Consider the following 11,833-nt stretch of genomic DNA (forward strand, 5'->3'; position numbering starts at 1 on the left):
AATAACACTTAATTATCGACAATATATTCACCAATGACTTTGGTAACAATACCACTAGTGGCCTGCTAATTCATGACATCAGTGATCAGTGAATTTACAACCGTCATTATAACAAAGGACCGATGGAGGCTACAAAAAATGTCTGAAGACTACGTTCAGAGGACAGAGTCAACGCCTTCAAGAAGGATCTAGAAGAACAAACCTGGGAGTGTGTGTACAGTGCTAATGATGTGGATGAAGCATATGAACACTTTCTACATACTTATATGAAGCTGTACGATAAGAACTTTCCCAGGAGACAAAGTTCAAAGAAGCTTTGGCGACCCCTGAAGGGAAAAGCCGAAAGAGAAAGAAGAAGAAGAATATCTGAGTACTTGCCCGTTGGTTTATTCCACTGTGTTTTTTGTTCTCTGTTTTCATTTTTGCCCGGTGACCTTTTGTCAGCTGTGTTTTTCCTTACACATTCTACTTTTTTTGCCTGTACGCCTTTTTGCTTAGAGCCTTTGCTGCCTTTATTTTGTACTTTTCCTGCGCTACACCGTTTGTTGAATAAACATTTTTTGTTCACGTCTTGCCTCCGCATCTTGGGTTTCGGACCACTTCACTAGTTCATGACAGAAAAGCGGTATAGAAAATGGATGGATGGAATATTTGGTACGTTTCAATGGCGATAAATAGGAATAAGAAGCACATTGAGTGTTTTCTTCAGAGCTTGGGACTTCTGCTGCTTTTGGAATGTTGACAAATGTGAACAAAGTAAAGTTCTCACTGCATCAGGGACTCAAATGTGACATTAAAACAGAACAATGGGATGGATTACTGTACAATTACAGAACATGATCCCAAGAGATGGACCAAGAAAAGTATCTGCCTGGTGCAAAAAAATGATGAACGTGATCTTAACGCAGGATGGGCAAACACAAAAATGATTGAGCTAGTTTGTATGAAGACGTGTTGTAAAATGTACAACATAATGTACCTAAAGCACCAAAACAATCAGACAGAATGCTTCGAGTCAGAATCAGTCAACTGACAACTTTTTTTAAACTTAACTATTGCACTGAAAGGAGAAGCTCTCCAATCTTGTTGTACATCTTGTATAATGACAATAAAGGCCATTCCATTCCACATGTTGCAGGACCCTGCCAAAGGGTCATCGTTGTAACGTCCTGAGTAAAGTTGTAATGTCACAAATGTGCTCTTACTCGCCGATGTGGACCTCGGGAGGCTCCCAGCTGATGTTGTGTTGTGTGTTGTCCAGGTTGGGTTTCTCTTGCTTCCATTGATTTCTTCTGAGATGACAGCTCCAGTCAGTCTGGCACCAAGACGACTGCCCCCTTACAGCAGCACTCCACACACACACACACACACACACACACACACACACAAAGAGTAGTCCGAACTTGTAACGACGAGACTGGAATCCATTGGTGTCATGTTCAGGAGTATTTTTGAATACATTTGTTTCTTTCTGACTTCTGTCATGGCCGCAACCTTGGCTAAAATCATCAATAAATATACGTCCACACCTTCCAGTAGGGTACAGGTATTCAGGTTCTTACACGTACCCGCTGTGTCAGTCCAGAATATTATGAAGAGTGATAAGATAAATTCCAAAATCCCTCTTTGTCATGCAAATGAACGTAACCCCAAAAAACATTTCCACTGCCTTTCAGGCCTTCCACAAAGGGAGCAGCTGATATCATGTAAGTGATTTTCTGCTTAAACTGGAAGCTTTACAAGGAGGGTGCTGTCTGGTATCTTTGGTTTTCATCTGTGAACCATGCTTACCTGTGCAGTCATCATTGCTTAGCACAAAAAGGGCTTCACCAGCAAAGATATTGCTACTACTAGGATGGCACCTAAACCTACTTATCTCATTATCAACAAGTTCAAGAAGAGAGGTTGTTGACAAGTGGTGTCAAATAGGACAGCTAAAGAAAAGAGAAAAACATCAGAGACAGGAATTGGACTCTGAAGACTACGGTAAAGTCATTTTCTCTGATGAATACCCTTCTTGATTGTTTGGCGCATTCAGAAAAAAGCTTATAAAGGTGAGCGCTACCATCAGTTCTGTGTCATGCCAAAAGTAAAGCATTCTGAGCGGGCTCACTAACTATTTTGCCCAAGAACACGGCCATGAATAAAGATTAGTATGAAAATAACCTCTCAAAGAAACTTTTTCCAACCATCCAAGAAGAGTTTGGTCACAAACTATGCTTTTCCAACATGATGAAGGCTAAAGTGATAACTAACTGGCTCCAAACTCCAAGCAATGACGGGGGTGCCATTAGTCAGAATGTGGGCCACAAGTCACTTGACAGCACGCCGTGGTGAATTCAACAAGAAGGGTCAATACTGCAAATATTGACTCTTGACATAAATGTAATGCAGCTGTCAATGAAATTATACGCCAGTATTATTGCAATCATACCTTTGGCCATGACTGCGCTAAAGATGGGCCTGATCACACCAGCGGTAGTTGGTATCGGGAACAGACATCGACATATTTCACATATCAGAATTACAAATGCCAATGGGATCCAGCTTTTATCCCAGCTGGCTGGCTGCTAGCTGGCTGCAAAATAATATCCTGGACAAGCTCAAGCTACCACAATGAAAGTATGTTCTTCCTTTTTAGTTACTAATCCCCGCTTCCATGGCACCAAGGAAAGAGTAGAAGCATCATTGTCATTGCGGGAAAATGAGGAATAGACTAACCGTTTTATCCCGATTGGATCGGAAGTGAAACATGGATTGGTGCATTCATACTGTGTACACTGTCTACTTACTTACTTACTTCTGCCGTACTTCTCTTTGTGACCACAATTATGGACTCAAAAGATTAAGTATAAGTTTGCAGTTATGAACTTTATGCACTCAAAAGACAAAGGGCTCTAATTTTGTAGACCAGGTGTGGCGCACCTGCCTTATGCAGGCCATGCCAACAGACACCCCATTGGTGAGTGCTACTACCTACGCAGTGAGCAACATAGTCTGGTGCAGCGCTGTGCACCCACGCTTCCATCCCTCCCGTCGGCGCAAGTGGCAAAGAGGGGGGGAGAGAAGGCATGAGAGGATTTAACACAGCCGAGTGCAATCTTAACCCATCAAATGAAGGCCTCTCATTGCCTTTAAATGCAGGGCAGGACAGGGTTAGGGTTACGATGGCGCACCACATACGCCACCTGGTGGGACACGTCATCTGTTCCTGACAGTTACATTAAACACAGCAGCAGGCCACTCCAAGCATCTTACTTGTTTTCCACCAGCATTCCTGCTCTATATGGCCAAATCGAAGAACCTCTGATTGTATATTGGCACTATCTCCTCCTCATCCTGCTTGTTGTTTTTGTTGCAGCTCTATATTTTAGATTATTTTCCTCTTGCTTAAAATAAAGTAAAGTACTACTTAAAGTAAGTCACATGACCATAGGGAGAAGGGAATTAAACAGGAAGCATCATCACGCTGTCAATGCTTGCTGAGGCGAGCAAGGTGGGATTTGCCTCCACTTTGTGTGTTTTGGCAATCTGACGCCGGCTTTGCCGCCTCCCCGGCTTTCTGCGCTTACATTGTTGGCGGCGCGAACAGACAAAAGGGATCGCCGCATGTTTGGACGTTCCACTTGTCTGACTTTCCAGATAAGCTAGTCGGCAGCACACAAATAAAAGGCGCCTTTTATTCACTTGCTCTTTAATTTCACACCCTCTTACATTACGTTAAGTCCGAGAGGCAGAATATCTCATCCCATTTTACACTTTAGCGTGAGCGGGTTACGGCCTCTTTCTTCCATCTGGCTGTTGGTTTGTCTCTGTGCATGCTGGAATAAATAGGAATCACGCTGCCTTTATCTGAGCTACAAAGGCCGGGAAAAGTTGGGACAAATCAACTTGTGCTATACTTTGTTTGGAATGAGAAGTGATGCACAGATCACATGACATCCCTTGTTTCCAACAAAAACGTGGCTAACTTTAGTGACTTCTTTCTTTGCTCTCATATCCATTTCATTCCATGACTATGAAGGGATGGACATGGACTTCAGATATCGTCTTTCTTACCGATATCACGTATTGGCCGGCACTTTATTACAGATAATGATATTGAGTGATATCGTCCGTCATCATTCGTGTCCCAATAAGCCATAGATCACAGGAGTTCATGACTCCAGAACTGACGCATCTGACGCAGACCCCCATATTGTGTTATATTGCTGAATTTAGTCTATGTTTATTTTACATGTCCTTTTAATTGTATTATTTTTATTTTTTACATGTTATTACTAGCCTGTTTTATGTGGCACCATCACACTGCAAAAAGATCCTCATTTTTGTAACCGTATACTGACAACAGCAATAAAAACTATTCTGATTCCGACATGGTCTTTTCTATTTAATGGTATACATTACCTCCAATGACTGATGTTTCAAAGTAGCAGTACTTTGATTTGAGAATCAATTTCACAGTCTAAAGATCTGGTTTCTGAGGTATCCATACCACCACCAGGAGAAGTCATGTAAGTCAGCTTATAAGTTTGGGTAGTGATTTAAATCATCCAAATAGGGTAAGATATCGCAACTATTACATGTTATCATCGATGTACGTGTTAATGCATGATCACAGTATGGATATCAAACCATGCAACGTTGGTACGTTTTTTTAGAGGGATTTACAGTGGAAGTAGGTGTATATAAATTAAGTCATTTTCTAGGGTTATAATGCTCAGAAAAGGAAAAGAAATATGTGTTCAAGTTTCACATAAGGATTGGGAATGATGGCATGTTGGTGCTCAGCCTGCTCATTCAGGCTGAGCTAATGCTAGTGAAGTTAACATCATTCCGGTATTGTGCTGCCTCCTGCTGGCTTGGATCAGCTCTGCATCGCACACATTGCGATCATTCGTTTTAGCTCACTCTCCTGTTTTTTTACAGGCATTTGTCCTTTTGCTACTCCTTCATTTTATGACCATCATCAGCGCACAGCCACACGAAAGCCTGGCTAGCAGCCTACACAAAGAAAGACAAAAAAAGGTGGAAAGAAAGAAGCCAGTCTTGTTTTCATTAGCGTGGCATTATCTCAGTCTGTTAATTAACCCCCTAAGGCCCCCACTGCATTGAGATCAGAGCCTAATGGTGTCTGTGTGTGTGTGTGTGTGTGTGTGTGTGTGTGTGTGTGTGCGTGTGAGAATTAAGGAGGGTTAGTGAGGACTGAAGTACGTCTATTTGTCTTTGACCCTGTCTGTCATCGTTCCTTTTTACAACAGAGTGCGACATCCCAGAGAATAATGAAGTTCAAGCACATGATTTTGCTCTATTGTTGATAAAAATAAACAAATATATAGTAGGGGTGCTCCGATCAATGGGCCACCAATCGGTATCGGCCGATATCAGTGAAATAGCACAGTACCGATATCGTCCAATACTTGCAATTGTGGGTAAAATTTGGGGATGAGTACCGCCTCAGTACAAATCTGGGAGCATGCAGACACTAAGTAGCACTTTTAGTGCAAGAGGAACTTTTGTTGTGTGCTGGGCTGCGTCGGGCTACAGACGGCGTGTGACGCACGTGCCCTCTGTAACCACTTCTGACTTCTGTGGTGGGTGCACGTTAGTCTCGGAACTTTCCCGGTTTGTCTGTCCAATGAGCGTTGACCGTGACGATGAACAGGCACTCAGGCTCGATAACACTGCAGTGCGGAGAGTCCTGAGGAAGGCCTACGTGCAGAAAGCTGCAGCCCTGACAACATTCCAGGACGACTGAGCAAGGAATGTGCAGACCAGCTGGCCCACGTGCTTACAGACATCTTCAACGCGTCACTGACTCAAGCTGTCATCCTCCGTTTTTCAAGTGTGCCACAATAATTCCAGTGCCCAAGAAACCATCCATCACATGTCTAAACGCCGCTTGCATTCACATCCACCATCATGAAGTGCTTCGAGAGGATGGTTAAGGACCACATGACCTCCACACTCCCCCCATTATTCCATACATTCCAGTTCGCATTCCACTGCCCTTAGCCTGGAGCACCTAAAGAAGAACACCAACGTATGGGTGCTGTTCCTGGACTTCAGCTCAGCATTCAATACAATCAGCCTGCTGACCAGCTGCATCTCTGTCTGGTCTCTGTCAAATTACCACTGCGTGGGCTGCGCCCCGAAATTAACCCTAAATCTAATAGAAATGCACATATAGTATATAGAAATTAGATACATACTACATACTGTGTTTATGAAAAAAGTCATAGATTTGCAGCACTCGAAGCAGCCTGCAGGGACTTGGTGGTTGGTGGTGGAGATGAGTCCAGAATGTTCCCCTCACGGAATTGTTGATAGAAAAATTGGACTGCAGTGGAGGGAATTGTGATCTGCTGTGATTCCGAGCTTAACACACAAATAAGAGCTGGGGAGGCACTTAAGGAGCCAGTGGGGATGGGGGGGCTCTTTTAGCATCAAAGCCCACTTAAACTTCCTCACCAGGGAGCAGGTCCCATGTTAAATACTGAACTAGATTATTAATTGCTGTACCAGCAGGACTCTTTAATAAGAACCAAAAATAGCAGCTTACACCTCCTTGCCGTCTTCTTTTCTTTTTTGTTTTTTCATTGTCATCATTCAAAACTTTTGCAATTGTTGGGGTTGAAGCTGACTCTTGCCCCAGACAATGTGACCTTTCATGACAGCAAAAAGAAAACATAACCTGTACCTTAACCCTAGCATATCCTGCACCCTCTTTATCTTCATGGCACCCTACATGAAACATACGTATATCCTACACCCTCTTTACCTTCATGACAGTCTACATGAAACATATGTATATCCTACACCCTCTTTACCTTCATGACAGTCTACATGAAACATATGTATATCCTACACCCTCTTTACCTTCATGACAGTCTACATGAAACATAAGTATATCCTACACCCTCTTTACCTTCATGACACCCTACATGAAACATATGTATATCCTACACCCTCTTTACCTTCATGACAGTCTACATGAAACATATGTATATCCTACACCCTCTTTACCTTCATGACACCCTACATGAAACATACGTATATCCTACACCCTCTTTACCTTCATGACAGTCTACATGAAACATATGTATATCCTACACCCTCTTTACCTTCATGACAGTCTACATGAAACATATGTATATCCTACACCCTCTTTACCTTCATGACAGTCTACATGAAACATATGTATGTCCTAGCTGCAAGTTGCGCCCGCGTCGCACTTTGGACACACCTGCTGTACAATGACGTATATCCGCATGAATTCTAGCTTCCAAATCTTGTCGGTGTATTTATTTGTTTTCAACCCCTCTTCCACCTTCTTCCTCCCCTGTTGATCAGCTGTGAGGGTGAGAGAGAAACATAGAGTGAGAGTGAGTCCACCCCCCAAATAAGTTCCATTAATCACGCGCCACCCTCTAATGTAACTAATATTTTACAATTAGAGGAGACAAGATGGAGCTGGAGGCCATCTATCTCCCTTACACCTCCTCATCATCCATTCATAAGAGCTGAGCACACACACACACAGAAAGGAAATCAATGAGGTCAAACGTCACACATAGCGACATCCTAAAGGAATTTCTTGCGTCCAAAAAAAAAAGCAATTCTGATGTTTGACACAGCAAAACATCCACAGAAATAAAATAAGAAGCAAATAGAAGAAAGCCAGTCCTTCCACAGGCAGGATAGTCAGTTAGTGGTTAGCACTGCTGCCTTCCTTAAGTGCATCAGCACAGTACCAGTCCATCCCAGTATATCCCAGTATACTGATTCCAGCCAGTCGACGTGGGCTCAAGCAGATGGGGGAAAACAAGGATGCTCCCAGCTAGAAGTCACGCGAATTCCAGAGCCAAACTGGTGCCATCATGTATCGTGTTTTCAGTCATGTTATTAAAAGATGCTCCATATTCAAAACAATTCTTTGTTAATCATAAACTTGTTTTTTCCACACCTGACAGTTTGGGCTGCTCGTTTGCAGTCTTTCTCAGGTTGTCATGTACCTGTTCATCGGAAAGAGAAAAAAGTTCCAGAAACAACCAAAATAGGTTGGCTTCTGTTTATGTGTAAAACAAATAGTTCTACAAATATTTCAGGCCAAATCTTTCAGCTTTTTCTCATCACACTGACAAAACACTCAGGGTGCAGGTTTATCTGTCTGTGTTGAAAGTGACGTGAAAAGTTCTGAATTGATTTGATTCCATTTTCATTAACTGTTGGAAATGGGATATGGAAGAACTGATTCCATTTCAGGGTTGATCCGGATCACTGTCTGGATCCAGGAATGTTTTTAAGGACTCTGCCATTTTCAGCATTTGCACGTTGCACTGACAATAGGCAATAATATAGGTATTATTATTATTGTGAATGATTATTATTATTATACCTTCATGATGAATACATAATATATATTTATTAGATGTGTTTGTATACTGTATTGGTCAAAGCAATAGCTTTAAGTTCTGCTTTTGTGTTGGAAATGTACGAGCTTCACTCTTGCCACAATTTTTCTAACTATATTAAGGAATCCATCATCGTTGTTTGTGGTTTACTGCAAAATGTTATTTGCAAATAACACTGGTTAACAGTTTTCTTACTACTCTGCATAAGGACTACTAAATAAGGAATGCTACCTGATGGAGCCAATGAACAGCCATAAACAATAGCACAGCATAGTGCATATACGAGTTATTCAAATGTAAAATCCCAAACAATCAATAGTCAGCGTGGTAAAGCTGTCATGGTGAGTTTTTCGTTCGACCCCAGGATGCAGAGATGAGGACCCAAATGCAGGTAAAAATATATTTATTTTGCTCTATGCAGCAGAATGACGCGCCAGCAAGTCCAACTCAACACAAGCCAATGAACCGACAACGAAGGGAGCGAGCACCTGAACTAAATGGGCAACACAAAATAGGAGACAGGTGCGGGAGACAATTGAAAGGAACGGAAAACGGAACAACTGCTCCTACTGCTCGTACTCGATGACCTCCATTTGTTGTCATATTGGCTAGTCTGGGTTTAACAGGGTCGCTGAATAGTTTGTAAAACTTGTGGCTCTTCAACGCAACTTGCACAATTCTCAGATGTATGATGCACTAGTGCTCTCTATGGGACGTAAACTGCAATGGCATGCAATATCCACTATACTATGGGGTGTAATAATATTATAACTGCTTTGTCTGGAAGAAGAGTGTAAATTGTGAATTAGTGCATGTTGAAGACAGGAAGTGAGCAAATGTGTTCGTAATTGATGTAATAAAATAATGAACTCTGCTTCTGTGGAATTGTGAATTGCAACATGACACATTCAATGTAAAGTTGTGTGCATTTTAGAAATAAACCCAACACTAACCATAAGTCATTATTACTGTCCAGGTGGATTTTTTTCTGCCTTTCTTTTTTATTGAATTGTTTAATTCCGTGAAAGTGTAAAAATAAAATAAAATGCTACAAGGAACACCAGGGAACTGCTTGTCTGCTGTGGGTGCCTACCAGTTGTAGTAAATAGTATTACATTAATATTATTAACTGTCTTCACGATCTTCTATCTTATTTAGTTTTATTGTCGTATATTTCAGTTTATGATTTTTGTATGTGCTATAATTGTTTCGTACATTTTAAATCACGAGGCCGCTGTTTCACAGTTACCCACCAGGGGGCGCGCCATGCTGGTTAGGACTCGAGGACAGCCAGGCAGGGCAGAGAAGAAGAAGCCATCCTGCTTGATGTGAAGACACGGCGAATCCTTTTCCTGTGTTTCAGGTGAGTGAAATGTGCCTTACAGTGAACAAACGCTGCGTCCAATAGATTGTCTCTTTGGTTACTAAGCATATATGATCTCTAGAAGTGGTTTGTGTGAAAGTACGTTTACAAAGAATCATAACGCTAAGTCGCTAACGCCAATAGTAGCAATGTTACATAACCCATATTTTTCTGACCGTGAGTATGCGTGCTCTATACGAGAGTCCATGCAGACATCCGTAAAAATGCACGTTTTTCATATGATATCGGGTGCATTTTTATTCCTTTTCATTTTTATTAGATAGATGACTTATATGATAGATGACTCGGATTTACATTGACTGTTGGACCACGTCAAGTCAATTCCTGCCTGTATAATTAAGTGCATCTTTAAAGGGGAACTGCACTTTTTTTTTTAATTTTAGGGTTAGGGCTAACCCACATTCACAATCCTTTTGTAAAACCATCCATTCATCTATCCATCCATTTTCTATACCGTTTATCCTCACTATATGCTGGAGCCTGTCCCAGCTGTCTTTGGGTGAGAGGCGGTGTCCACCCTGGATTGGTGGCCAGCCAATCCCAGGGCACATATAGACAAACAACCATTCCCATGTTATGTTCATGAGGTTTAGGGTAGGGAACAATGTTTAAATGTCAGAGTACAGCTGGACTTTTCTAAAGCATGCATGTCTTCTTGTGTCCTGCAGGCGGCAGTAAACATCTTCCTCCAGAGCAGCAGGAGTGGAGCTCCAGGATGGAGCAGGAGGGGCCACAGCCCCCCGACATTAAAGAGGAAGAGGAGGAGCCACATCCCCCCCACATTAAAGAGGAAGAGGAGGACCACAGCATCAGCCAGGAGGGAGAGCATCTGGAAGCACTGGAGGAATTCCCATTGATTGGTGTCCCTGTGAAGAGTGAAGATGATGAAGACGATGAAGGGGAAAGTGAGGAGAAGAGAGAGGCGGAGCCTCCAAGCAGCAGCTCAACTCAACACATGACAACAGAAGCCGATGGAGACCACTGTGGAGGATCACCAGCAGACAAGCTCTTAGCTCCACTATCAGATAGTGAGCACACAACATCACACTCTCCTGACACTGATGATGAAGACTCGACAGCTGATATGACATGTCACCCTGACAACACACACTTTAAATGCGACCACTGTGACAAAACCTTTCATTACCATAGTCACCTGAAAAGACACGTGCGAATGCACACTGGAGAGAAACCATTCACGTGTTCACTTTGTGGTAAAAGATTCTCACGGAAGTCGCATTTGACAAGACACACAAGAATACACACTGGAGAGAAACCTTTTACCTGTTCGCTCTGTGCTGCAAGTTTTGTACGAAAAGATGAGTTGAAAATACACACGAGAACACATACTGGAGAAAAACCTTTTTCCTGTTCAATCTGTGGCATAGGTTTTTTACGAAATCCAGATTTGAAAATACACACCAGAATACACACTGGAGAAAAACGTTTTACTTGTTCTGTCTGTGGTGTAAGTTTTTTACGAAATTCAGATTTAGAAATACACATGAGAAGGCACACTGGAGAAAAACCAAATTCCTGTTCAATCTGCAACAAAGGTTTTTGTGACAGAACAAACCTTGTTGTGCACATGAGGACACATACCGGAGAGAAACCTTTTCCTTGTTCCAGCTGTGGTAAAAGATTCTCTCTTAAGGCAAATTTGAAAACACACACGAGAATACACACTGGAGAGAAACCCTTTACTTGCTCAGTGTGTGGTATAGGTTTTGTCCAAAATCAGTATTTGAAAATACACATGAGAACACACACTGGAGAAAAACCATATTCTTGTCCGAGCTGCAGCAAAAGCTTTTGTGAACGAACAAATCTTGTAGCGCACATGAGAACACACAGTGATGAGAGTTGCCGAGTGTGTGACCAAGAGTACGAGCTTAACAACCACAGTTACGCTGCTGAGAATAGCAGCACTAAATGAAGCTACATACTTTCTATCATCAACAAATATCATGTTGGACACCACTGTCGTGCGTATCTTGTTAGTATGCTTCTACCATTTGAATTCAATAAAAATACC

The 11,833-nt window shown here is 42.1% G+C and overlaps 1 protein-coding gene across 1 annotated transcript; it reads left to right on the forward strand.

Moving 5' to 3' along the window:
* The first annotated feature begins 9,683 nt into the window (after positions 1-9,683).
* On the forward strand, positions 9,684-11,833 carry LOC131132846 (oocyte zinc finger protein XlCOF6.1-like). Its single transcript, XM_058078864.1, has 2 exons — positions 9,684-9,777; positions 10,467-11,833. The coding sequence occupies exon 2, from the start codon at positions 10,514-10,516 to the stop codon at positions 11,732-11,734; it is 1,221 nt and encodes a 406-aa protein (XP_057934847.1). The 5' UTR covers positions 9,684-9,777; positions 10,467-10,513; the 3' UTR covers positions 11,735-11,833.

The sequence above is a fragment of the Doryrhamphus excisus genome, chromosome 7, assembly GCF_030265055.1.
Source record: "Doryrhamphus excisus isolate RoL2022-K1 chromosome 7, RoL_Dexc_1.0, whole genome shotgun sequence".
In the NCBI taxonomy this organism is placed as follows: domain Eukaryota; kingdom Metazoa; phylum Chordata; class Actinopteri; order Syngnathiformes; family Syngnathidae; genus Doryrhamphus; species Doryrhamphus excisus.